At 36.4% G+C, this 25103-nt stretch overlaps 1 protein-coding gene across 42 annotated transcripts in view; it reads right to left on the bottom strand.

The window, feature by feature from the left end:
• Window positions 1–25103, bottom strand: part of LOC145680198 (uncharacterized) — a 490330-nt gene that overhangs the window by 373436 nt on the left and 91791 nt on the right. The window contains exons 4-5 of one of the 42 annotated variants that reach the window (XM_081750511.1): window positions 22521–22570; window positions 16714–16881 (exon numbers count right to left, since the gene is read on the bottom strand). The exons of 37 other annotated variants lie outside the window; for them this stretch is intronic. In XM_081750511.1, the coding sequence (XP_081606637.1) occupies window positions 16850–16881; window positions 22521–22570 (82 nt within the window). In that variant the 3' untranslated portion in view covers window positions 16714–16849. Of the gene's footprint in view, window positions 1–3539; window positions 3952–6416; window positions 8140–11451; window positions 12770–15182; window positions 16882–22520; window positions 22571–25103 lie in introns of those variants that run through there. 4 more of the 42 variants (XR_014130617.1, XM_081750488.1, XM_081750495.1 and 1 more) reach the window with 4 other exon arrangements.

Below are 25103 nucleotides of genomic sequence, written 5' to 3'. Positions count from 1 at the left end.
AGAAAAATAAACTCAACGGTAATTGATGACTTACCGTGGTGTCTTTGTTTCTTGTGAACTACTTTTTAAATAATATTTATTTTGCAATAGGTACATAAGTTATTACAAAATAAATAAATTATTACAAAATAAATAAAAATATTATTTAAAAATTAGTTCACAAGAAACAGACACACCATGGTAAGTCATCAATTACTTTGAGTTCACTTTTCTAGTGACTGCCTAAACCTAGATTTTTGGGTAATTCAAATTCCAGTCTCACTAATTTCTATGGATGGCAACACTGAAAATTCTTTCGATTCGTACTTTCGGGTGAAGGATAACATTATAATTATATTATTGTGGTAAGTTACATTTCATTATCTCTTTTCACTTACGAAAAACGGGCAAAAGAAAAATTGTTAGCTTTGGAAAAATATTTAGTAGTCTGCCCTCTTAACTCATTATGATGTGCTTATATTCCGTATAAAAAAAAAAAAAAATACGAAAACTCGATTTGGGGGCCATTCAAAAATGTTGTGGCTTCTGACTTAAAAGATCCAATATATTCAATCAAAAATTTTGTTGTACGCTTTATATCTGGAGAAGTACATACAGTGTAGTCAAACCCAAACTATCACTTAATTTAGTATGATGTGCTTATTCCGTAGAAAATACGAAAACTTCATTTAGGGGCTGTTCAAAAATTTTGTGGCCCTGATTCCAAAACTGATTATTGGTGAAGATTGCAATCTTTCGACCCATTTTTGGATCATTTTCCTAAAATTCTTGTTAATAATGCCATTCTTACTCAATAGACGTTGACCGTTTACCAGGAAGGGTAGGGAGAGTTAGGGAATGAAACGTTCAGAATGTCATGACATAAAAGCTCTTTGTGGTCTACTCAGAATTACCAGGAGTTGTAATCACTAAAAGATGACATCCCATTTCATTTCGTTTCATTTATTTACCGCATCTAACCAATATATGACGTTTGGAGGGTTCAGTGTACATTTATATACAGTATTCCTATCTTTCTAGTATTTTGTAGGGGGCACTAGTATTCGAAACAACTCAATCAAATTGAAGAGAAAAATATTCGAACTTTGTCCACATATAAGTTGAATATAGAACAATCCTTTGCTTTTTTCATTGTTGAGAGACCAGCATTATTGCAAGCACGCTTCTAAAGAGAAACTCTACAATGAATAGAACAAAATAATAAGAATACCATGTGCTAGTCTCTAATTATTAATTCAATTTGTCTTCCAACAGAGTTTGAGAATTAATCTCCCGTATCTGATTCAATTATTTTGAATATTGTTCCCCCCTCCTACAAAATACATTTGAAAGAAACGATACGTGATGCCATCTGTTGTCAATAGTCGAATCTTTACACTTACCTTAAAAGGCATTATGATTACCGGACAGTATACATTTTTAGGCTTACAAAAATTGTTTTTGCCGATTTTTTCACAAACTGCGCATGAGGATTTACTCGTCTATATCACATCGTTAAGACCCACGAGATCTATCAATTAGTATGCCTGACCTTCTTACTTCATTTTCCTTATATGCTTAATGGTAGAATTAGTTGAAGTTGAACATTCCTTTTCAGTATCAATGCTAAGCTTTGGACCTGGAATGATAGGACCATGGGAAGTTTTATGAGGAATCCAAATTACATGTGCAACCAAAAAGATCAAGGCCGGTCATAGGCAATTTGCTGCCCCCTTCCTCCAGAAAGAACAACTCTTAAAAGCTACCATTTTAAGTATGCCACCCCATCATGAGCAACGAAAGGGAGGGAAAGGGCACTCAGAATGGACTGAACACTACAAATACAATTTCGTTGTGTTTCTTTCCTTAAACAATAATGTTATGTTAATGAAAGATAAAGCAAACATACCTACACAGGAAACATGGTAATCTTTTTTTTATAGAATTCAATATCGAGTTTTAATCTCAATATATCAGTTTGCAATTCCAGCGCTACTAGCTCTTTTATCTTTATTTCTTGATCTTCCTTCTACATCTGTTTTCTTTAAAAAAAAAAAAAAAAAACTTGCTTTCATCTTAAATGATAAGGTGCTTGTTTGTGACAAAGATAAGAATAGTTTTCATATCAAAACTGTGATAACTAACTAAATGGAACAGGTGTTCGCTACCGTTCGCGAATTGAGTTCTTGTATTTGACAACAATCAAGTAATTCATGCTGGAATTTGTTTGCCCATTTGCTTTAACACTGTCCATGTGACCTTAAACTAATGCGACCTAAACTGATTTATGAATGTAGTATTCCGGTAGAAGGTCAGCTTAGTAAATTTAAATATCATCATTATGAAGTCCGTTTCCAACAGGAAATATTTATTTCAAATAATACAGTTATGACAGATTTTGCCGCAAATGCACGTTTTACACAAATGGTATGATGGGCCTGGTTAGAGCCGGCCCTAAATAGGCTGAAACCAGCGTCTCTAGTGCAAAAATGAGAACGCTAACCATCTCACTTCGTAACGTCCACGTTTCTGCTCAGCCAAGCACAGTTCAAACGAAACATTCAATGATTTTTTTAAACTTAATTCCTGATTCCCCAACTCACAAAATACGCTTTTCTTTCCTCTAAAGACTTCCTTTATAATCCCTATTTAATTAAAAAAAAAAAGTGTATCCTTTCATAAGAAAAATTCACGAGGAAATGCTCGCAATGAGCACCAGGGCACCATCAAATTAAATTTCTTTATTAATTAATTTTCTTTACAAACATCTGCGGATCGAAAAAAAAATCGATCTTCTACAACTTTACGCTACTGTAACTAAGAGATACTCTGAATATTAAGATTTGAAAAAAATAGTTCTGGAATTAGGCTACGGAGTCTCAACGGTAGTCTTCCATTTTGAAAAGCACTTTAGGTGACAGGGTAAGATTTATTTTCTTGGGAAAAGAAATTCAAATAAAGCTTCCAATGCGTACGAATGAATAGGCTGAGTTACTGTACTTCCGCTTCGGAGAAGGCTACGTATGGTAGCGGTGTAATTGCACGATATTCTAAATTAAAATTAACGATCACCCCCCCCTTTTTTGTTTCATTAACCCTTCTAATTTTTTTAAGGTAAATTATAGACTTTCACTCAAGCAGCTAAAGCATCACCTCTGTTTATCCTACGATCATGGTTCGTACCTCATTCTCTTCAGAATAGAACAGCCTTTCAAACGATACCATTCGCATGTCCCCATCATGTATCTGAGGCAGGAAAATCGCTAAAAAAATTATTGTTAAAATATCCTTTGTTTTTTTACCATTTTGCCCCTCTGGACCCCCCTATGTTAACGCAACGATCTGAAAATTCTTTAAAAATACCAAGAGGTGCGGTGAATGTATGTGCAAAATTTCAAGCATTGGCTTCTACTAACTACAAGTTACAGAAGTTACATTATATTTGACTGAAATTCCTTTCTCTAACTCACATTTACTAAAGTAAAGCTAACAGTAACTATACATATAGGACACGACATTATGAAACGCTTACCGAGATTAGTTTTATAGTAGATACCTACTTATTTAAAATACGATGTTTTCAGTTAAAGTTGCTTTCGGAAGTTGGCACAAGAAGGAAGAAATGTCAAGTTTCCCAATGCGGAGAAATTGAACTTTTCTGGGAAAGAAATGCAAATTTCTTCTGAGGTCTCTACGAAACTTTAATATTGTCCGTATTAAAGCACTGACCGTTCGTTGTGACGATATCTAACGTGTCTAATTAAATTTGACTTTACATTGAATGAAGCTTCACATATTCGACACACATATGGCCGCTCTCCCGTGTGTATTAACATATGTCTTCGAAGATCCTTTGGGGAAGTGAAACACTTTGAACAAAACTCACAACAGCGCTTCTTCCTAATCGATATCCTCCTTTTCATATGCTCACCCAACCAAAGCTCTATTCTTGATGGCATTCTTGGCGTACAACTGAAAATAAAACGATAAATTACTTCTATGTAATTATCGACACTAATCTGCAGTCTTTTACTAGTAAACATACGCAGTAAAATACGTGGTAAAGCACGTGGACTTACGGTATTAATTCCGGCACTATTGGTTTTAATGGTTTCTAAACTACTGTACACCATTTACAAAGTTACAATACTTCCGTTTAACCAAGCAATTGAAATTTGAAATAATTCGAAAGAATAAACAAGATCTGTATCAATGCATCAGGTGAAAAAGTCTCCTTTATTCAGTAATCAAACTGCGTTGAAGAGTAAGTTTCATCGTAAGTTTCTCTCAGTATACATAGAACATGACAGTACGTAGGACAGATACAGCTAACGAATAACTGGAACTGAACAATTCTGTAGCCCGCAAATGAAGGAACTGCGTACCTCGTAATGTTGTATGACACAAAAGGATATTTTCATGCACATACATAAAATACGTGTGATACAAGTGGTTATCAAAATAATGGAAATGCCTGTACTATGCAACACGATGCAGCGCCGGTCCGCTAGTTGGGCGTAAGGTTATCGTCTGTTGTACCAATTGTACGACAGATAGAAGCGGTGCATGATGGGTGGCCTCTCTGTTCCAAGGACGCCAAATTATGGGTACTCGATAAGTTCGCACACATTGTATCTAAGGGGACAGTATGGAAGTATGTCGTGAAGAACAGTGTCCAACATGATGACGCCCTAAAGAACGTAAGGCAAAATGACACCTGCAACGTGTTATAGTGGATGGTAGAAAACCCGAAGCGAGTGAGGCAAAGTGATGGGGAACTAAATCTGAGCCTGGAACAGCCTATTGCCATAACTACAGTCCGATGTGAATTGCATAACTTGAACATCCGCATTGGGCCCCCAACAATGTTTTAAGGAGAAGAACAGTGTACTGACAAGGACATGCAAAGTGGACCGCCGACGATTGAAATCGCTTAATATAGTTGGAGTGTGGTGAGTTCTATATTACGCAGTTTATAACAACAGGTAATGTTAATGTTAGAATATTGTGTTTCGAACTATCTCCTCCTTATCATAAAACATGGCGGCAGCTCTGTAATGCTGCAAACCACAATTTTTTCCCATTCGGTGAAACTTATGATTACATTCAGAGGGTGTATGGCTACCAATGATTACATGTACATTTTAGATGACAACCTGCATCCTATGGTCCAGACGTTTCCAGCCAATTCACACTACTGGAGCGGTTGATGCGTGGTTCATGAATACAGAGATGAACTATGAAGAGTGATCAGAAACTAAGGTTACAAAGCCTGCAGTGAAACGTGTAAATACAACCAATGGAGCCAACAGCCAGTACATACATTAGGCTATTTTTCGACAGTTTCCACATCGGTTGAGGAACTTGTTGATTTGAAGATACCTTCCAAGGAATGACTTTGAAGATACCTTCCGAGTAAAAAATCCTGTTCTCCTGTTCTGTTCTCCTGTTCTTATGTATTCAACCACGTTGTCACGAAGTATTTTACCTCGTGACAGCAGAATATCGTGTACATGCTGCCGTGCTGATTGGCTACTGCCCTTGTCGGTGCCGATTTCTCTATCAGCAGCAAACTTCCGATACTACTCTGTGACATGCTGAAGAGACATTACAGTCTCCGTAAACCTCTACCAGCTGAAGGTGAATTTCAGCCGCAGTTACCTTTCGCCCACAGAAATAGAATAAATGAGTGCACTTCTTCGCGAGGCTAGTTTTCCAAACCAGTCTCCAATTGTGTTTAAATACACCTAGCGCCGTAAATGGTGAGTGGCTGAAATTCTGCACAGTTGTCAACTCAATTTATTAAAATTACCACACAATTCTCATTCCTCTACAACATACAAAACTCCAGAAATATCGGTCTCGCAACCTTAGTTCCTGATCCTCCCTCATATAAAAGCTCCATTGGCTGCCCGATACCCAGACCTCACCATTATTTTCAGCATCTATGATCAATTCTAGAGCTTCGAATCCAGAGCACATATCGCCCAGATCCATGAACTGAGTGCTGTAGTGCGTGAAGAGAGAAAAATTCTCTGGAAACAATTCATGACTTATGTCTCTATTCCACAACGAATCAGAATTACTCTGCAGCTAACATACTTAAAAAATCTTTTTTTATCCTTCTCGGACCCAGCAATTTTTTGGGGTAGAAATTTTATGTTCCAATAATATAATTACCTTCGGTTGTATACCTTGTGAGCCAATTTTCAGTTATTCTTTTTTGGTATCTTCGTCAGTTGTCCGCTGAGTGCATGTCGCCTATAGGCAACATGGGGTCTCAGTGTATACATCATGTATAATATACATGTCGCCTACTGGCGACACGGGGTCCGAGGAGGATATAAAGATATCAGAGCGATCAGTATAATTACAGAACGGTTTAAAAAAAAACAGAAGCAATAAATAATTTTAAAAGCAGTGTATTTTATCTGATTTATTAACGTTAAAAATATATGAAACAAAATACGTATAAATACCATGGGAAAAAAATTATACACACTTATTAATTATAGTCTTCTTATATGTATTCTTAATTGTACTACCAATGTAATTACATTTGTTATAGTTTATGTTATTCAAATATTCTCAAAAATATTATAATGATTATGTATACAACTGATTAAAAGTAATAAGACGGACTCCTTGAGTAATTTCACAACATGGACATGACAATAATTTAACACTAATATGCAGCTCATTGGATTTATACATCAATATTATTACGAGAAATATTAGCATTTATTGTCAAAGTCTTTCTATTCTTTTTAATTACCATATTATATGACAGTTCGCTCCACAATTTTGAAGATACTCTCACAGAAGCTAAAGTTTACTTTAGTATTGATATTTCGTTACCCTGTGTACCACACATCCACGTTCTGGCTGCAATTCACCAATCATATGGTATTTTTGCAAGCCTTACTGTTATAAGTGGAGTTGCTAACACTAATAAAATTAATTCATTTCACATTACATTCTGTTGGAGTGATTTAGACTTTACCTTTTAACGAAGAGCAAGTTTGACCAAGTAGTTTCAGGCTTCCATTTTACAACAACGTAACTATTACAATATTTAATATTCGTTTATATCTATCATGAAATATTTAAATCAGGTCAATTTTTGAAATAAGCGCTCTACAAACTGGACAGAAAACGTAGAAAAAGAGAAGTTGTTTTATATTTCATCCTGTTGTCTTATTACTCTTGTTTCCCCTTCTAATAGAGTTGAGTTGATTTAGAGTTTAACGTCCCTTTCAGCAGCGAGGCTATATGAGATGGGACCTACAGATTAACGTGGAATCCGAACATGAGCTCCCGCCAGGAATCGAATCCATGTCTCCCACGCCAAAGGCGCGTACGCTAACCGCTTAGCCACGAAGGAGCTCACCCTTCTAACAGAAATCTGATAAATATGACCAGATATATATATATGTGAAACCATGCAAATATAGCCGAATATAACAACACGAAGTGATTCCTCCGTTAAGTATACAGACATGATGCTTCGATTATAATTACCGGCGAAGACTCATGTGATTCAGATCCCACGTTAAGCTGAAGGTCCCCGTCTCATGTAGCCTCGCTGCTCAAAGGGACGCTAAACTCTAACCCTACACAGTATGTGCAATTTGCATGGCTAAGCAACAAACCTGTACGTACATTTTGGTACAGCAGATCTTGAGTGTGATACAGAATCCAGCTAAATTTCACTATTCCGAATTTTCTACTCTTAAAAATATTTTTATGATTTATTTTAACATTGAGTAAGAAGTTGCAAATTTGAAAGAAGGGGGTACGAGAAGTTGTTACTTCTATATGAACGTACAAATGACAAAATAAATACTATCATGACGGAGCACTTTTTTTTTTTTTTTTTTTAAATCAGAATAGTTCGGTCAGTTGCAGGGTGAACAATTCTCTGGCTGTGTAATGGCATGATGGATGACAAAATGGGCTTTCAAGTGAGTTTTCTGGGAATACCGTTTCTTACATATTGTGCATTTATATGGCTTCTCTCCAGTGTGTGTAACTATGTGACGCTGCAATTTCCAAGCACCTGGAAACATTTTGTTACATACGGAACACAGATGATTTTTTCTTCTCTTCTTACTGGTTCGAGCTTCGTTCAGGAGGTCTCCCTCAGATCCGATGCAGGAACTGAAAATAATATTACGATGTTTTATCTCGTATCCATCCACTATATGTATCTTCATTTTAAATATAAATTGTTACAAGATTTCGAATAAATTATTTTAAAATATTTTATAATCTAACATAGTACTCAATAATAAATAATAATAAATGCTCATGTGGATAAATGTACACTACGTACTCACGAATAGTGTAAACAGAAGGATGTTAACAAAACAAAAACTTAATAATATACGTTACTACTCTACACAAACCTTTTATCGCTGTTAGTAATATCGATCAGCTTAGAACTAAAAATATACAATGCATAATTCTACTCACTAGAAGCTGGTCACTCACTTGCAAAAGAACTGAAAATCGAAACCAAATATTTAGAAAAATTCTTCGTACGAAGAGACAGATGATCGGAAGGTGAATAGAAGACGTAACACATCTTATGTCTAGTAGGTAGTAGCAGGTATAGATCACCAAATCTTACAAAATAAGACTGACACGTCGTCGCCTTCTTTCTCTCCGTCTTTGGCCACTTATGGGTCTTCCCCATAAAACCCTGTTCCGAAATTCTTCCCGTTATTATCTAGTTACTGAAAGGTGCCTTCTGACAGATAGCTGCACATGTTGTAAACAAAACGAGAGAGGGACTGTTCGTCAATCATAGAAGTATTCTTTCACGCTGTTGCTAGGCAACAAAGATCACTGACCGCGCTGTTGCTGGTGGTTGAGACAACTTGTTAAATGTCTTAGGTTTGTCGCCAGAGCTCCTGTCTCTGTTGCGGAGCCTCTGGCAACAGCGCCTCCTGTACTCCACGTGCTCTACCCAACTGTCAGAAGCCGCCTTTCCTTGCGCACACAGTAGACATTTCTCCTGCAATCATTCTTAACCATACGAATTCAGTTTTCTTGATTTTCCTCTACCTCTCTTCCCATTTCTACTGCCATCACTCTTCTAGCCATACCATTGCCATTTTCTTTCTTGTATCTTCTTAGGTATAGTATATTCACTCAACAGAAGTGCAATTCGGGAAGTTCCCATACTAATTTTTACAACCCGTGCCTCTTTTGACCGGATTTGCAGGGCTGCAACGTCTTAACATCTACTATGTCTCTTCTTTCTTCCCAATACTATTGCTAATATGAAACAGATGTCAGGCAATGTAAGAACGAGGAAGGGAAGCTGGTCTTGGGAACAGGGAATTGAGCACTAACTTAAAAGACAGCGTTTGGAACTGTGCCATCTAAGACTCCACGTGCAGTTGAAGAATGACTGTCAATTGTTTGTGCCATTTAGTTATCGGGAGTGTTTTCCACAAGATGACTCGGACGATGACTTATTATTTATGGCACGATTCGCCACAAATAGAAGGCAGCATTCTTTATGTACGAACTGCACTCCGGTTGAAGAAACAAACTACTGTATATATCTACAACACTCGTTGTTGGTCCTTAATCTATGGGAGGGAAACGTCGTCATTCGGATGGGAAAAACTAGCAGAATTCATAAAACTCTAGCCACGAAGCATTTTTTAAAAAAGACATACTACATGCACAGTCTAGTTCAAAAAATCTTGACCATCCATCATTCATTAACCAACCCCCCTATTCCGGATCGAAAACGACCAACTTACGTATTTTGTTATTACTAAGACCGCGTTGCCATTTTACATGAATCTTGTAGCTGCCATTAGAAAAAAAAAACTTGCAACCCGATATTTCTATTTACTGTTTACACGTTACAACTTTCTCAAAGCAAGGAAGATATCTGCACTCATGCAGCACTGCACTCTAGTGGACAAATAGTGAACTTCCTAATTAAAAACGTGTATTTTGGCGCGCTACCGCTCCCTGCCCAAAAGAATCCGTTGTTTCGGAAGCGGCGAAACTGGTTTTCCCTTTATGTCAGCGGGAGGGCGATAGCAGGTAGCAAGCACGAGGAAACAGAAAGTTGCACATGGTTTGACTCCTTGCAAGATGAAAAAAATGTTGCGTGTCTCTTTTAAGACTATGTTTACATGGATAAATATAGTAGGTTTTCAAGATTTTTTTTTTTTATGACAGCTACAAGATTCATGTAATGTGGCAACGCGGTGTAAAGCTTTTATATTTGCCCCCGGGTCGCTTTCGTCCCAGTACCATAATTAGTCAATGGGAGGTCAGCAAAAAGAAATGGCACTAAATTCACCAAGAACAGGTCGAAAACTATTTTCCAAAATAAATCAAAATACAAAACAATAAAAGATAAGGATCTGTATAGGTTAAAAGTATATTTTTACAACCATACGGGGAAATTTAAATAATTTGTCTCTAAATAAAGATCTCAATTGCCAAAAGAAATCGAGCTCTTTTGGATAAGCGATTAGCGCACGCGCCTTTGCCGTAGGAAACTCGGATTTGATTCCCGGCGTGGTTCACGTGGTTCGGATTCCACATTAAGCTGTAGCTCCAAGTCTGCCTTGTAAGTTTGCTGCTGAAACGGACGCTAAACTCAAATCAAATCAAATAATAATAATAATAATAATAATAATAATAATAATAATAATAATAATAATAAGAAAATGAGGATTTCTTTAATTACAAATGTGGGTTAGAAAATAAATATAAAAATATCCTTTTTAAACTGTATACCTCGTCTTATATAGCCTAACCTATAACAAACAATGTAAAAATTAACAGTCTTGAAGTGTCCTGAGACAACAATGCAATATACATGGACAAAGCATTCGCAATTAAAAGTGCTCTTCACCTATCATAATAATTCGATACATTGCAGGTTTCGTGTACACTGTTAACAGTTCACAAAACAGCATACATGGCAATTGAAATATACAAAATAAGACTAATGCAGATTCCATTTAGTATATTGTCGTGAAATTGATGGATAGTTTGCGGAAAGAGAATAGCATACAACAAAATTCGTGAAAATCATAGTAAATAATCCGATGTCGACTTCAGAAACAGAAAGTTGTTTTACTATATTAAAGAATATAAAAACACTTAAAGGAGTTCCATGGCTCAAAACAGTCTCAGTGCATTAGCTATAGTATCAAGAGAGAAAAAAAATTGTAAAAACTAAACTTCAGAAGAGTTACTGAGAAGTTGATTGCCCAAAAGAACATGAGAAATAATTTCATATACCAATGAAATGGAGCATTTGTTTATAAATTCGTACATTTCATTACTTTTCAGTAATACGTACACTTCTTGAATTTTAGGTATTTTTCAAGACGCAGAAGTGGGTAACTCATGAACACAAAAGATACACTTTTAAAAAATAACACTTATAAAACAATATTTATTATGCATACTAGTTTTGGACCTCTAATTGTGAGTAAACAGCAACTTCTGACCAAAGCACTAACATTACGTATAGTATTAATACTTTGTGTTGAAGTTCAGCCATTTATCATGAACTTCATCAGACATTATCTAGTAAATTGCGGAAACTGTAACACAACCTATTAATAAATATAAAGTTAATACTTTGGTCTGAGTTATTGGTAAATTGCCGAAATTATAACACAAGTACACAAGTATAAATGTATAGTTAATATTTTGGTCTGATTGTTACTAGTAAATTGCCGAAATTCTAACATACGTTATTAATAAATATATAGTTAATACTTTGGGCTGATTGTGTTACTGTTAAACTACCGAAATTATAACAAGTTATTAATAAAAATGTAGTTAATACTTTGGACTGATTTTATTACTCACAGACTGCCGAAAATGTAACACAAGCTATTAATAAATGTATGTTAATACTTTCATCTGATTTTGTTAATGGTAAATTGGTGAACTGTAGCACGAACTATTAATAAATATATAGTTAATTCTTTAATCAGCTTATAATAATGATAAATTCCAAAACTGTAACACAAGCTATTTAATCACTCGAGCTATTAATCACACAGGCTATTAAAATATATAGTTACTATTTTGGTCCATTTTCTTATTTATATCATTATAAAATGAACTGTTTCCAAATCAGATCCGCATTTTCTGCAAATATCATTTTTTGTTATGTCAAAATTCACTAAAACGTTATAAATCTATCAAAGAAATGAAATAAAAACTGGCATTTCTTGCACTGTAAGAAAACAGTTTCTGTTGTTGTAATGAATTTTTATCAATGCTTTAGTAGATCTTGAAAAAGATGCCTCTTCATTCCAATTTTTTCTCTTTTTCAAAAATACATACACAAATTTTGTGTTAGACAGAAATACGTGAATAATCCGAAATTCACTTGAGACTCATGACTTCTTAATCAACATTTTTTTTTTTATTAAAGGTCCATCCTTACTTTCTCATAAGCATTAACTGAAGTCAGGAGTAAAGCCTCACACACAACATAAAAATTCAATATCCTAAACTATTCTTCACCATAGCATCTCAATCTGTATCTCCCTGATGACGAAACATAAAATGTCTTTTCATATTTCCCTTCTGGGTAAATGATGCTCCACATTGTTGGCACTGATATGGACGTTCTCCAGTGTGTATGTTAAGATGCCTTTTAAGATCCTTTGGCGAAACGAAACCTTTGGCACAAAATTCACAAAAATGTTTCTTTCTATTAGGATTCTTCTTCGTTCTGCGACATTCCAAAAGAAGTCCTATTCTTGATGATATTCTTGCGATACTGAAAGTAAAACGATAAATTACAACTCGGTTGCGTTTCTGTATAAGAAAATCTTTAAAGTTTATGATGCTAAGATATAATAAAATGAGTTATGGAATACTTGGGACAAAACAATGCATTCATCATACAGTACATAAATTACAATAATGCATTCTCTTTTTAATTACGCAGGCCAAATCGAAGGGAGAACTACAGCCAAAGCTACACATAATGTCGAATTTATAGAGCAGCTAATTCTAAACCCGCTCCCATATGACCCGGACGTTAGTCAGGCGGAACAAATGCCGTATCAAGCATCCTCGAACTGTTGTCACTGAGCAACCTCTGAACTCCTTTCTCGACTCGATCTTTCATCATTATTCAGAAGTTAAATTTTCCACAAGGTGAAATCAACGTCATGAGTAAACTTCTTGCGAAGGTGAATTTAGGCAAATGACCGGTCGAGTTAAATTTTCCACAAGGTGAAATCAACGTCATGAGTAAACTTCTTGCGAAGGTGAATTTAGGCAAATGACCGGTCGAGACTCAGTTCCTATTAGGTATACCTGGATCACCTTTCACATTCGAATTCAGGTTCTAAGTATATCAATGCCTCACAAACAGAACAGAATTACATTTTTTTTTTTAAATCGAGAGTATGTATTTAAGTTCTGAGTGTTAGTTAACTCGAATGATCATTCCAAGATTAAGTGACAATATGTTAAGTTCTTGGAGAGGTCGGAGAAAATTTATCTTTCTGATATTTCCGACAAACCAGTCGCGAAATTAAATTTACGGAAAATACTTAATAAGAAAATAAATTGTAGACTGAATATAAAATCCGTGCTAAGTGCCAAAAATGGAGAAGTTCGGTTGAATGTATAAATGTGGCATATGTGCCTAACACTACTCAGTGAAAAACTGGATATCTAGTAATCACTGTGGAAGTAGTTCAAATAATCCCCAGAAGAACACGTGTGCCTATATGTCTCATCAGTTCTAAAGTAACATCTTGGCTGTTTACTTAATAGTTTTGGCACGGATTTTATATTCGGTCTACAATTATTTAGATGAAATGAAATCTGCAACATAGAAGACTCGAATCCCAAGCTTGGATATCGTTATGTAGTGACAGAAGGTGTAAAAATAAAAGAGGGTAAAACAAAAAACCGCCAAAATTGAGTTTAGCGGAGGACCATAATGTACGAAAGCCTCTACATTCTGTTGAATGATCTGCCAGTGATCCAAAATACTTATGATGACGACGACTCTCTTTAAGTAAACAACAGTACAGAATAACTCGTAACAATTTACTTGATGACTGACAGAGAGCATATCAATAAATCAGATACGAGGCCCACTCAGAAAATAACTTTCCCACGCGCCCCATAGACAGGAAACCATATGTGGCGCAAAGCGACTGCATGCACGTGAGAAAGGAAGATCCTAGCATGGCGCATGTGCCAGCAGAACTTCAATAGTGCTCTCAGTAGCGTCGTAGCAGTGGTTGAAGATGGACGTTCCTATTCCAGCTCCCGCTACGTGTGAAGTGCGAGCAGTGATAAAGTTTCTGAATGCACAAGGAATAGCGCGATTGAAATCCATCGTCAGCTGTATCGTTGCAAAAATGCCAATGCTGATACCACGAGCCTTGCTTTGTTTTCTGGAGTCAGTTGCCTCAGCACCCACCTGGCAAACAACAGGCTCTCCGTAACAATAGTGTGAAAAGAGAAGTGGGAAATCTGCAGGAACTGCTTGTTAATGACGTTAGGACCATAGACCTGGCACAGCTGACGATGGATTTCAATAGGCGCTATGCCCTGTGCATTCAAAAACTTTATCACTGCTCGTACTTCACACGCGGCGGGAGCTGGTATAGGAACGTCCATCTTCAACCACTGCCACGACGCTATTGAGAGTACTAGGAAAGTTCCGATGGCGCATACGCCATGCAAGGACATTACTCTCTCACGTGCATGCAGTCGCTTCGCGCAAATACCGTTTCCTAGCTATGGGACGCGTGGAAAACTTACTTTCTGGATGCGCCTCGTAAAATACTCACGAAAATACTCGTACAATTCAATGTATACAGATTCTGTACGTTTCAATCCATTAATACAATTTCTACGATGAAGGTAACTAATCAAAATATATAGTTCTACTAGCAGCGTGATTTCTTAAGAAACTTGCACTGAGGATGACGACAATTGGTTATTGAAACGTATACGCCGTCATATGATATCTTTGACTAGTATATTTTCGTGACAATTTAAGTTAATTACTATCACATGCAGAAAAATAATTCTTACAGCTTATGCAAAAAAAAAAAAAAAAAAAAAAAGTTTAAGTAAAAACGGAATATAAGCAAGATGTGGCTTCTGATTATCTTATGAACAGTTTATTCATTAGGGTTATGAGAAACAAAATAACTATATATATAAATACACAGACATATTTATTAAGTTTCCTTTTAAATTAGCAAATTTGGTACACATTTTTCCGAATCAGCAAGAACTTTAAGGTGGATTTAAAAGCGAATTAACACTCAATAGATGGCAACACATGTCTTATGTTTTCCGATGTAGTTTGTAGGGAGAACATTATTCAAAATAATTACAGTGAAATTAAAGAGGTAAATATTAAACTTTAGACAAATTAAAGACAACAAATAATCAGTGAAGTTTGTTTAATTGTCCTTGAAGAGTAAAATTAAGTGCTCTCAAAAATGAGTAAAACAAGATTACTGTATATTACATACCACACTCTCGTACCACCTTCTGTATGCCTAACCAGATAAACACGAGGAAAGTCAAAAAGTAAAGGGACGAGCAATTTCTCGCACTATTTTTTGGTAACACTGTTAGTATCCAGCGTTGAATTAGTGTCGTCTGCAACACTTCTCTGCAATATGTCACTCTTATTCCCACATTAGCAGTTGGAGTGTAGCAGACCGTTAAACACAGCAGCTCCATTGTCGATCTGCACCAAGGAGGAAATGAGAGTAGTTCATTCACTTTTTGTTTGCGGACAGTGTTAAACCTGCGGAAATTATTCGTAAATGGAAACGCAATATGGTAACAGCTGTTTACTGTGAAGCGAGATCTACGAATGGATAGAACGATTCAAACAAGGAAGAACTTCTTAATGTGAAGAGGAAAGATCAGGCAGGCCATCGACGTCAACGACTGAGGAAAATTTGAAAGTCGTTGAGGGTATGGTGATGGAAAACAGACGAATGACACTGGACGAAATCGCTAATACTTTACATATCAGTCATGGTTTGGACCATTGAAGGAAGCGCTCAGGGGAAGAAGATTGGCAACCGATCCAGAAGTCACCGATGGGATGCAAAATTGGTTACAAGTGGAAAACTTAAAAACATTTGTTTTCCCCGACGGAATCAAAAAACTTGTGAAACGTTGGGAAAAGTCAGTTGAAGTGCAGGGAGATTATGTAGAAAAATATGTTTCAGTTTTCTATTAGAATAAATGTACATTTTCTCAAGTATAACTTTACTTTTTGACTTTCCTCATATACCCATCCCCCAATGATACTACCCATAAATGAATGGTCATGGTCCCAGAGAAAGCGTTACGTTCTCTAGTCCACCCATCTTCGAATGGGAATGAAATTGAACTTAATAAAAATAGTACAACAAAGCACTATGATTCATTATTTTGCCCTACTGCCGCTCCCTACAAAATATATAGGAAAAAAAAGGATGCATGCAGTCATCTATTGTAAGTTCTCCTTTAAACTGACCCTAAATACAGAGATGTTGATACTCAAGCGAACATCTTTCGCTACAAAATTATACAACAAAATAATACTTTCAAACAAAGTGGATCTCATTGTGTATCTGAAAGACTCCCTCATCAGCAAAAAATTTCTTACAGACCTTACAAAAGAAAGGTTTTCTCTCATGTAGTGCTAAATGCTTTTTCAGATTACTACTATCATTAAATGTTCTTCTGCACACTCTACACATATAAGGTCTTTCACCAGTGTGGATGCGGGTATGGTTTCTACAGTTCGTTTTCCTGTGAAATCGCTTGAAGCATATAGAGCAATAATACTGCTTAGTGTTCAAAGAGTATGCACTTAGACACCTCTCTCCTGATGACACAAAGGAACTGAAAATAAAAGAAATGAGTTTTGGTTTAACATTAATCACCTCCCTTTAATTATGTGATTTACTCATAAACCTCAAATTATTTTCAAAGGTGAACAATATGTTTCAAATAAGATCATATATTGTGTGACAAGTTTACATAGAGAACGTGTTCTTATTGGTAACTAAATTACATAGAGAACGTGTTCTTATTGGTAACTAAATTCATAAGAAAATAAAAGACTACTTTATGCTTCAAAGATATAACCATTCAGTTAATTTTATTGACAATCACAAAACACTGACCTTACAGGTAGTTTAGTTCACAATAAGAAAACAAATATTTTAAGTACCTTAGTTTTATTTTATCGAAGATTTCTTACATCTCACCTTACAATATTTAAGTAATACTAGATGAACCTGCGAGCTCTACACAGCGCATCATTCACATATCCTGAGCATGAATCTCCTTGCCATTCCTCACATCTGTACATGTCCTTCTACAGAAACAAGTGAAGGACGTCTTGATAAAAATCGGCATGAGGTACCATAAAGAGGAGACTTTTTCGATTATTTTTTCAATATCTCGCACCGTTTGCAAGATTTGAGCCTACTGCCTGTTGGAGTTTGTAATTCATGTATGATCATTGTTTCCTTCTTCTTGCATGCAGTATGTAATAATCAAACATTACACAATTAATTATAATGTCGTGATATATATGGTGTTCATTGGGCAAAACTTTCAAACAATAAAGATTCATCTTGGACCGGAGAAATGGTTATTCTTCGTATTTCATTATAATTTGGCCATGAAACAAACGCCTGAGATATGCAACCCCTGTATACAACTATGTGTTGTTGGAATGTATAACTCGTAGGATATGATGCTTTACTTTTTTAAAAAAAATTTCAACACTTCCAGTATGCCCCTACAAAATGTAATAAAGAAATAACGGCCATGTTTTTTATAAAAAAAATAGAACTGAACTGGACAATTTACACAAAATTTGGAATCGACATGTGAAAACTGCACGTTTATAGTACTTGAGGTTTTCGAGACCTCATTGTCGAATTGGAGACAAACATGAATCTAGCGTTTGAATATATAGATTTACTTACAGATATCACAAGAAGGATGCAAGGTGTTTTTCGGCTACATCTACATCATTATTACGAGTAGATATATGATATAGCTATACCTTTCGTTCCAAGGATAATTGTTCCCTTAAGCTTTTAGAAAAATTAGGAAGGGTTGTGAAAAATAAGGAACGAAAATAAATGTTCGAAAGACGAAAGACAAAAGCCATGGTGACTGGAAGGAAGGGGTCGGTGTCAAATATAGAAGTAGGAGAGGATAAAATAGAACAGAAAACTAGTTTTTGATAACTGGGTTGTATTATTAGTGATGATATTAAGTGTGAAAGTGAAATAAAAGCAAGGATAGGAATGGCGGAAGAAGCCTTTAGGAGGAAGAAAAGACTATTCTGGAATGCGTAAAATATGTTTTATAGAGTCGTCAGGAAACTATCGGTCGTAATTTTTACTAAAACTTGAACATTAGTTACTTCGATTGCTCTGATAAGCCAACAACTGACAGGAATCATTATATTTATTTTATCACGTTTTTATTGTCTACGAACACGGGAGATAACAAGTGACTATATTTCGAATTATACTTATTTTTCTCTAGTTAATTACATAATTTTACAATGCATTACCACATTATCCTTTATGATTCTGAAACATATTTTCTTAACTGATGTTCTTTCATTTTATTTGGCATAGAAATAATGGCATTCATGTTGAATCGACAGTATTTAATAATTTGTTGTTATAACATGCCTAAGCTTCTCTCATCAATAAAACAAAACCGTTACTCCTTAAGTATAGTCACTAGGCAACGAATCACACAGGCATGAAGTCGACATTGGCGCACCAGCAGCTCAAACAACATTATCTCCATGTATTGTAAAAATAATGCACCTACGCCACGCACAGGTCCGTAGCCAGCCCAAAAGTGTAGAGAGGGGTCGGTAGAAGTTAGAGTGGCCAGATCCAACCATATTATAGTTCATTTGGAAGCCTCCCGTGCTTCCCTATGGATACGGGCCTGGCCACGCATACTTTGTACCTTACAAAAAGTTCAAACTTCAATTTATCACGAATGTAATGAGCATTTTTAATAGGCTGAGAAGTTAAAAGTGCAGAAGACAAATTAACATACACAAACATTTCTCAGGAGCTCTTGCAAACGCTAAATCTCACCTGTCTCTTTTTCAGCTGACACCAAAATAAATAAATGGAATGGAATCTTTCAGTTTAACGTGCCACGATTATATTCTTTAGGCTAAGGGAGACGGATGATTAAGGCAAGCGAATGATAATGGAATAATTGGTGGAATGAGAATGTGGAAGGAAACAAGGGTATTCTGGAGAAACCCACGGATACAATGTTGTCTACAACCAACTTACTTGGTAACATAAACCCACATCATTTAATGTCTTTTAATGTTAACATACAAAATGTTAATAACAACCGTTTCGTCAGAAATATTGTTTACAGTAATAATAGAACAGGATATGCAATGGATAGTTATCTTGCTTAATATGGGTACCCGTAAGCTAATACGAGGGGCTGCTGGAAAGTTCGTAGCTCAACCGAGGGATACACGTGGAATGATGAAATTGTACAGTTTTAAAGAACAAGTATCCATGTACAAATATGCATTTTCATATTAATAACGAAATTCATTTTGTATTTTTTCAGGTTCCTGAAGTGATCGTGTGTGCCCAACCAGCGAATTTCACGAACATCGAAATTAGAGCTGACATCAAATTGTTGTTCCACCAAGAAAAGGTACCGCAGCAAATTCATGAGGAAATCAGTCAAACACTATGGAACTCTCCTCCGCCATATGTAATGGTAAAGAAGAGGGTTACACAATTTAAACGTGGTGATTTCTCAACAGATGATGCTCCACGTATAAGAAAACTACAAACAGTGACTATTCCCGAAATCGTGGATGAAATTCATGACATTGCCCTTGAAAATTTCAGAATCTTATCAAAACGTGTGGCAGAGATTGTGAGCATTTTAAGGGAATGCATCAGTAGTCATAATTCATAATGTTTGGGCATGTGCAAGCTCTCGGCAAAATGGATCCCCAAAAATCTGTCAAGAGATCAAAAGCGTAAAAGAGTGAGGGCATCAAGGAAAGTTATCTCCCATTTTGACCGCAATGCCAACCAATTTTTGTCACCAGTAGTAACCATGGACGTAGTTGTACCACTACGATCCTGAAACGAAACAAAATTCAAAGAAGTGGTGGCACTCAGGTTCCCCTCGCTTTAAGAAGTTGGCTGGGAAAGTGGTTGTCACATTCTTTTGGGAGGGAGGATTCACACCCATCGACTACCTGCTCACGGGTCAAACAATTAATGCAAAGTATTACTCTGCTTTATACACAAAACTGAAAGACAAATTGAAAGTGTAATCTTTCAGGACAACAGCCCTGTCCATCGAGCAATGGTCTTGCGTTTCAATGTTTACATCCTCTTTATTCTCTGTCACACCATTATTTATTCCCCGCATTCAAATACCACTTCAAAAACGGACGGCATTTCTGAATCTAATAAGGTAATTTAGTGCTACGCAACAGTAGTGCGAACAGTTTCCAGAATTTTATTTAACTCGTCTGCGAAAATTTGGGCACTGTGCAAGGACGGGGAGAGAATGTAGAATATCTGTAAAATTTCATCACTTTATGTGCCCTCCTTCCGGTTGCGTTATGAACTTTTCAGCAGTTCTTCGTATGCACACCAGTGTATCTAGAACACAACGCACGCTAAAATAAAATATACTTAAAAACACTAAAACGCAGGTAAAATTGGCAGTGTTAGAACTGGTTTCCAAGTTACAAAAAATAAATTTGGTATTATTTACCTAAATAGATATTTGAGTAACACAAGGATGTCTCATAAAACTTAACTTGACTGCTTTATACAGGGTGGCCTACATTAAAGTAGCCTGGCGTGGTAATACAGGATACCAGCCGAAATATTAGGAAAATGTAAACACTGGCTACCTCGCGTGCTAAACAACTGCGCATCGGGCGGAACACTGGGTTTTGTCAAAGAAACTAATTAATACATATAATTATTTGCTCGTCACTAGTATCACCGGGAATAGTTACTTTATGTGGGGCACCCTGTATAACAAAAGGCTGACAAATATCGATACGCTAATATTATAAAGTTTACTGAATCAATAAGATAATAAAATGTTATACCATCTTGAGATCAAATGAATGTTTACAATAATGACCATGTCTACACAGCTCCAAAGTGAAATAAAATTTTTAATTTCGTTCAGAAAAGCCTGTAATAACACAGTTCGGATTGTTACTTTGAACGTAGATATAACGTTGCACTGACAACTTAGCAAGGGTTTGACTGACATTTCTTCATGCCTAGAAAGTTTAGAATTGTTCTTAAAATAAAAATAAAAAAAACTATCCACTAGCTTGAATAGTATCCGTCTTCTAAATTATTTTCGAATTTCTGTTCGACGAGGCGCGTTCGGAAAGTAACCTCCGATTGGTCACTATGTAGCAGTGGAGGCAGCGCTACAATCTTTGCACAGACGTGCGCGGTAGATCACTCTGTATCCAGCTGTGGAAGAGTAGAGATTGTCTGATCACTTTTCTAGCGCTAGTTCCACTTCTGTAGCGTCTTAAAAATGTGTGCTGCAATAGAAAACCCTGCCAAGTGCGAGGTGCGAGCTGTTATATGTTTTCTTACGGCAAAACAACATTCGGCAGCAGCTAATCACCAGGAACTCTGTGCCGTGTATGGACAATGTGTGATGAATGAAGTTGTTCGTGAATGGGTTCGTTCATTTAAAAGTGAACGAACAATCATGACTTCACTCTGCTCAGGTAAATAAGGACTTTTTGGACCAGTTCAACTGGGACGTTTTCAATTATCCATCTTAGAGCCCAGATTTGTCATTCAGCAATTATCTCTTCATGCATATGAAAAAGTGGCTTGGATCTCAGCACTTTGGTGATGATGATGAGCTGAAACATGCGGTCACAGGCTGGTTTAAGGCAGAGGCGGGAGATTTTTATGCTGATGGAATTTCTAAGCTAGAGGTTACTTTCCAAACGGCCCTCGTAAAAACATCAACGTACAAGTTCATGTTTTTAGCGTACAAACCGAATATATAAAATGAGAAGCGAAGTAAGTCACATTAATATACATTAAGTAATCTCGATATATTAACCATAAGTTTCGATACCCACTTTCCATTATAATACCACATTAGTGTAGAATGACAGTTCTCCGAAAAGTTCGTCACACACAAGTAAAGATTACAATAAATAAACAAATGTTACAAAAATTATTGATTCCAAACCATATGAAGCCTTTGATGATTTGTTCTTTCTTCTTCAGTAGCAAAATACTTCCGACACATTTTACAATTGAAAGGTTTCTCTTCATGCAAGATTACATGTCTTTTCAGATTACTACTGTCATTAAATTTCCTTCTGCATATCTGGCATGAGTAGGGCATTTCACCTCTGTGAATACGGATATGTAATTTAAGACCATTTATACTACGAAACTTCTTGGAGCAATCAGAACAACCATAGTGCTTACCGACCGACGGGACTGAAATTTCGTAATTCCTCCATGATGTTATACCATGGCTGAAATTAAAAATGAATAATAATGCTTATATTTCAACATCATTCTGACTAGTGACATTATGTGATACATGCTGCAACATCTTTTCTATGAAGGGGAAAAGGGGAATGGGGAGTGGAGGGGCATAACACACACATCTCAAATTTTTAATGCAATACTTGTTCTATATTTACGAAGACAAACGAAAATTCATATTCGAAAGAGAATAAAATATAACCAAAGCATGTGTTACAATTTCGGCAATAATATATTGTAGAAACTGTCAGATTATAGTGATCGCAGCGAGTCGTGAAGCCTGACCTAGATCCATCAAATTCAGCACCCAATAGAATGCGGGGTTGTCATATTTTTCAATCATACGAAATGTTTCCAGTGTCGTCTCTCGTGCTATACAGAGAACATCTCCTGAGGGAGGGTACAGTGTTGTCGAATTGCCGCTAACTTTCGTTTATTGTATTATGGTTTTGCTATTGTTACCATTTAATTAGAATAACTGTTAAAGTTACAGTTCTTTAAAAGAGTGTTTTTTCTAGCTCGTTCGCCATGTCTTTTAAGTTTGGCAACATTGTTGGTGCACTTTAGTTGCTTCACGTTTTCTCAAGTGTGCGTTCGGAAGGTAGCTAGCTCCACGAATTGTGCCGAATTTTTCCGAAGCATCACACGTGAGGCAAAGAAGTTCTGTGATTGATATAGAGCACAGGCTTCACGATTCCTCGCGGTCACTACAGTAAACGCCGCACTTGTTATTTTTATTTATGGTATTTGTAGTACCAAAGCTAGAATGAACAGCATTTAAGTGAAAGATCAGTTATGACAAAGCATCTGTTAGTAACATTACTACTATTCTGAAGAAGCTGTGCCTTTAAGTTTTGATTTCGAGATTGGAAACAACATTCAAAGTTAGGTGTGTCTTAATAAGTGGCATAATCCATCCACAAACTACAATATATATCTGCTAAATTTAGGTATCTAATGGAGAAAAGTTACGCAGTCATATAGGAAATGAAACTGAAATCACATTTTATTTCACCGCCGGCTACATGCGCCCATTACACCTTAATACCCTTTTCTTGGCAGTGCCTACGGTACTCATTCGATTCTTTGACACACACACTCACAAAAGTAAGTGTAGCTGTGTTGTGCTGTTTCGTCTTTACATCGAGGTGCATATTGGAATGTTTTTCCATACATCGCTGCTATTCGGTAGTTACTACCTACTTTTGACAATGGCAGCTAGAAGTGTTAGACATCTATGTCGATCACAGAAAAAAGGGAGTGAAGATTAGTTTGCTGATTGGAGATCAAAGCCCCTTTTATGCAAAGAATCAGGATTAACTATTTCAAGTTTATACATGATGCAAGTTTCTGATCGGAGATCGAACCAAGGACCACACGTTAGACAATATTGATTGTTAAGGTGCACGGGAGATGAAAGAAAAAAAAACAGTTGACGTCTTAATCTGGGAAGAGTCAATGCGTTAACATCTCAACGGTTAATGGCAACATGAAGGGTGGCCATCTATATCGTATATTCCAAATGTGTAAGGAAATTGTTGAATTCTGCTTTTTTCAATATGCACCTAGAGTGAGTATCTCGACCAAGTTCGTTAATGGAATCAGGCCATTAACATCCTGTGTTCGTTTCCCAGTGGAGTCGAAAAAGTGTAAAAGCTTTTCAGGCCAGCTACCCCGAGTGAGTTTTTTCTGGGGTTTCCTCATTGGCACCAAGCAAATGCCGGGATGGTACTTAACATACAGGTTCTAGGCCGCTTCCTTCTTTCCTTTTCCTCAGATAGTGTGATCGCCGAGGGACGTCATCCATCATAAGTGATAGGCTAATTTAGTCATAGATGCCGAAAGCCAAGAAATCTGAACAGCGTGACAAACATCTTGGCATTTGAAGGCGGCGCTCAAAGTTCCCTTTAAATGCTGCTAGCAAATGAGAGGCCAGCGGTATTGCCACGTTTAGTTTATCACATCCACGTCTATCCCCTGCCACCTGATCGCACTGTAATTCGTCTGCTTAGCCATAGCCACACCCCTTTAACACTCGGCAACGTCGCGTCAGAGCTTGTGTTTTATTCGTTTAGCTGAAATGCCAAGATGTTTGTCATAGGTCTTAATTCCTAATTACAATCTTCACTGTCTTTACCAGAATTTAGTAATAAAAGGTGGCCCAAAAGTAGGTATACACCCCTGCATTGATCAAATATAACATTCTAGTTTACGGGTGTATTTACTTCGACTCTTCCGAGCTTAAGATGTAAGTAAAAAAAAAATATATATTAAGAACAAATAATAAAGAAACACCTGATGGATAACAATAAGAAATGATATAAAAACCAATGAGTTGACTGTATACCTTCTTTTGGGCCACTCTGTATATTTTCTAGTTCTGTTAGTGTATACTGGTATGGACAGAAGAAAAGATCAGATGTAATTTAAAGATAATTGAAGGAAAGTAGCTCCAAGTTGAAGGTGAATAAAAAGTGATCCACATGTCAGTTTTTACCTTAGCAACACAAGCAGCTTCAA

This window comes from Thermobia domestica, chromosome 3 (genome assembly GCF_964235325.1).
Source record: "Thermobia domestica chromosome 3, izTheDome1.hap1.1, whole genome shotgun sequence".
Classification (NCBI taxonomy): domain Eukaryota; kingdom Metazoa; phylum Arthropoda; class Insecta; order Zygentoma; family Lepismatidae; genus Thermobia; species Thermobia domestica.
Note: the sequence above shows the minus strand (reverse complement) of the source record. Positions and strands in the feature narration are given on the sequence as shown.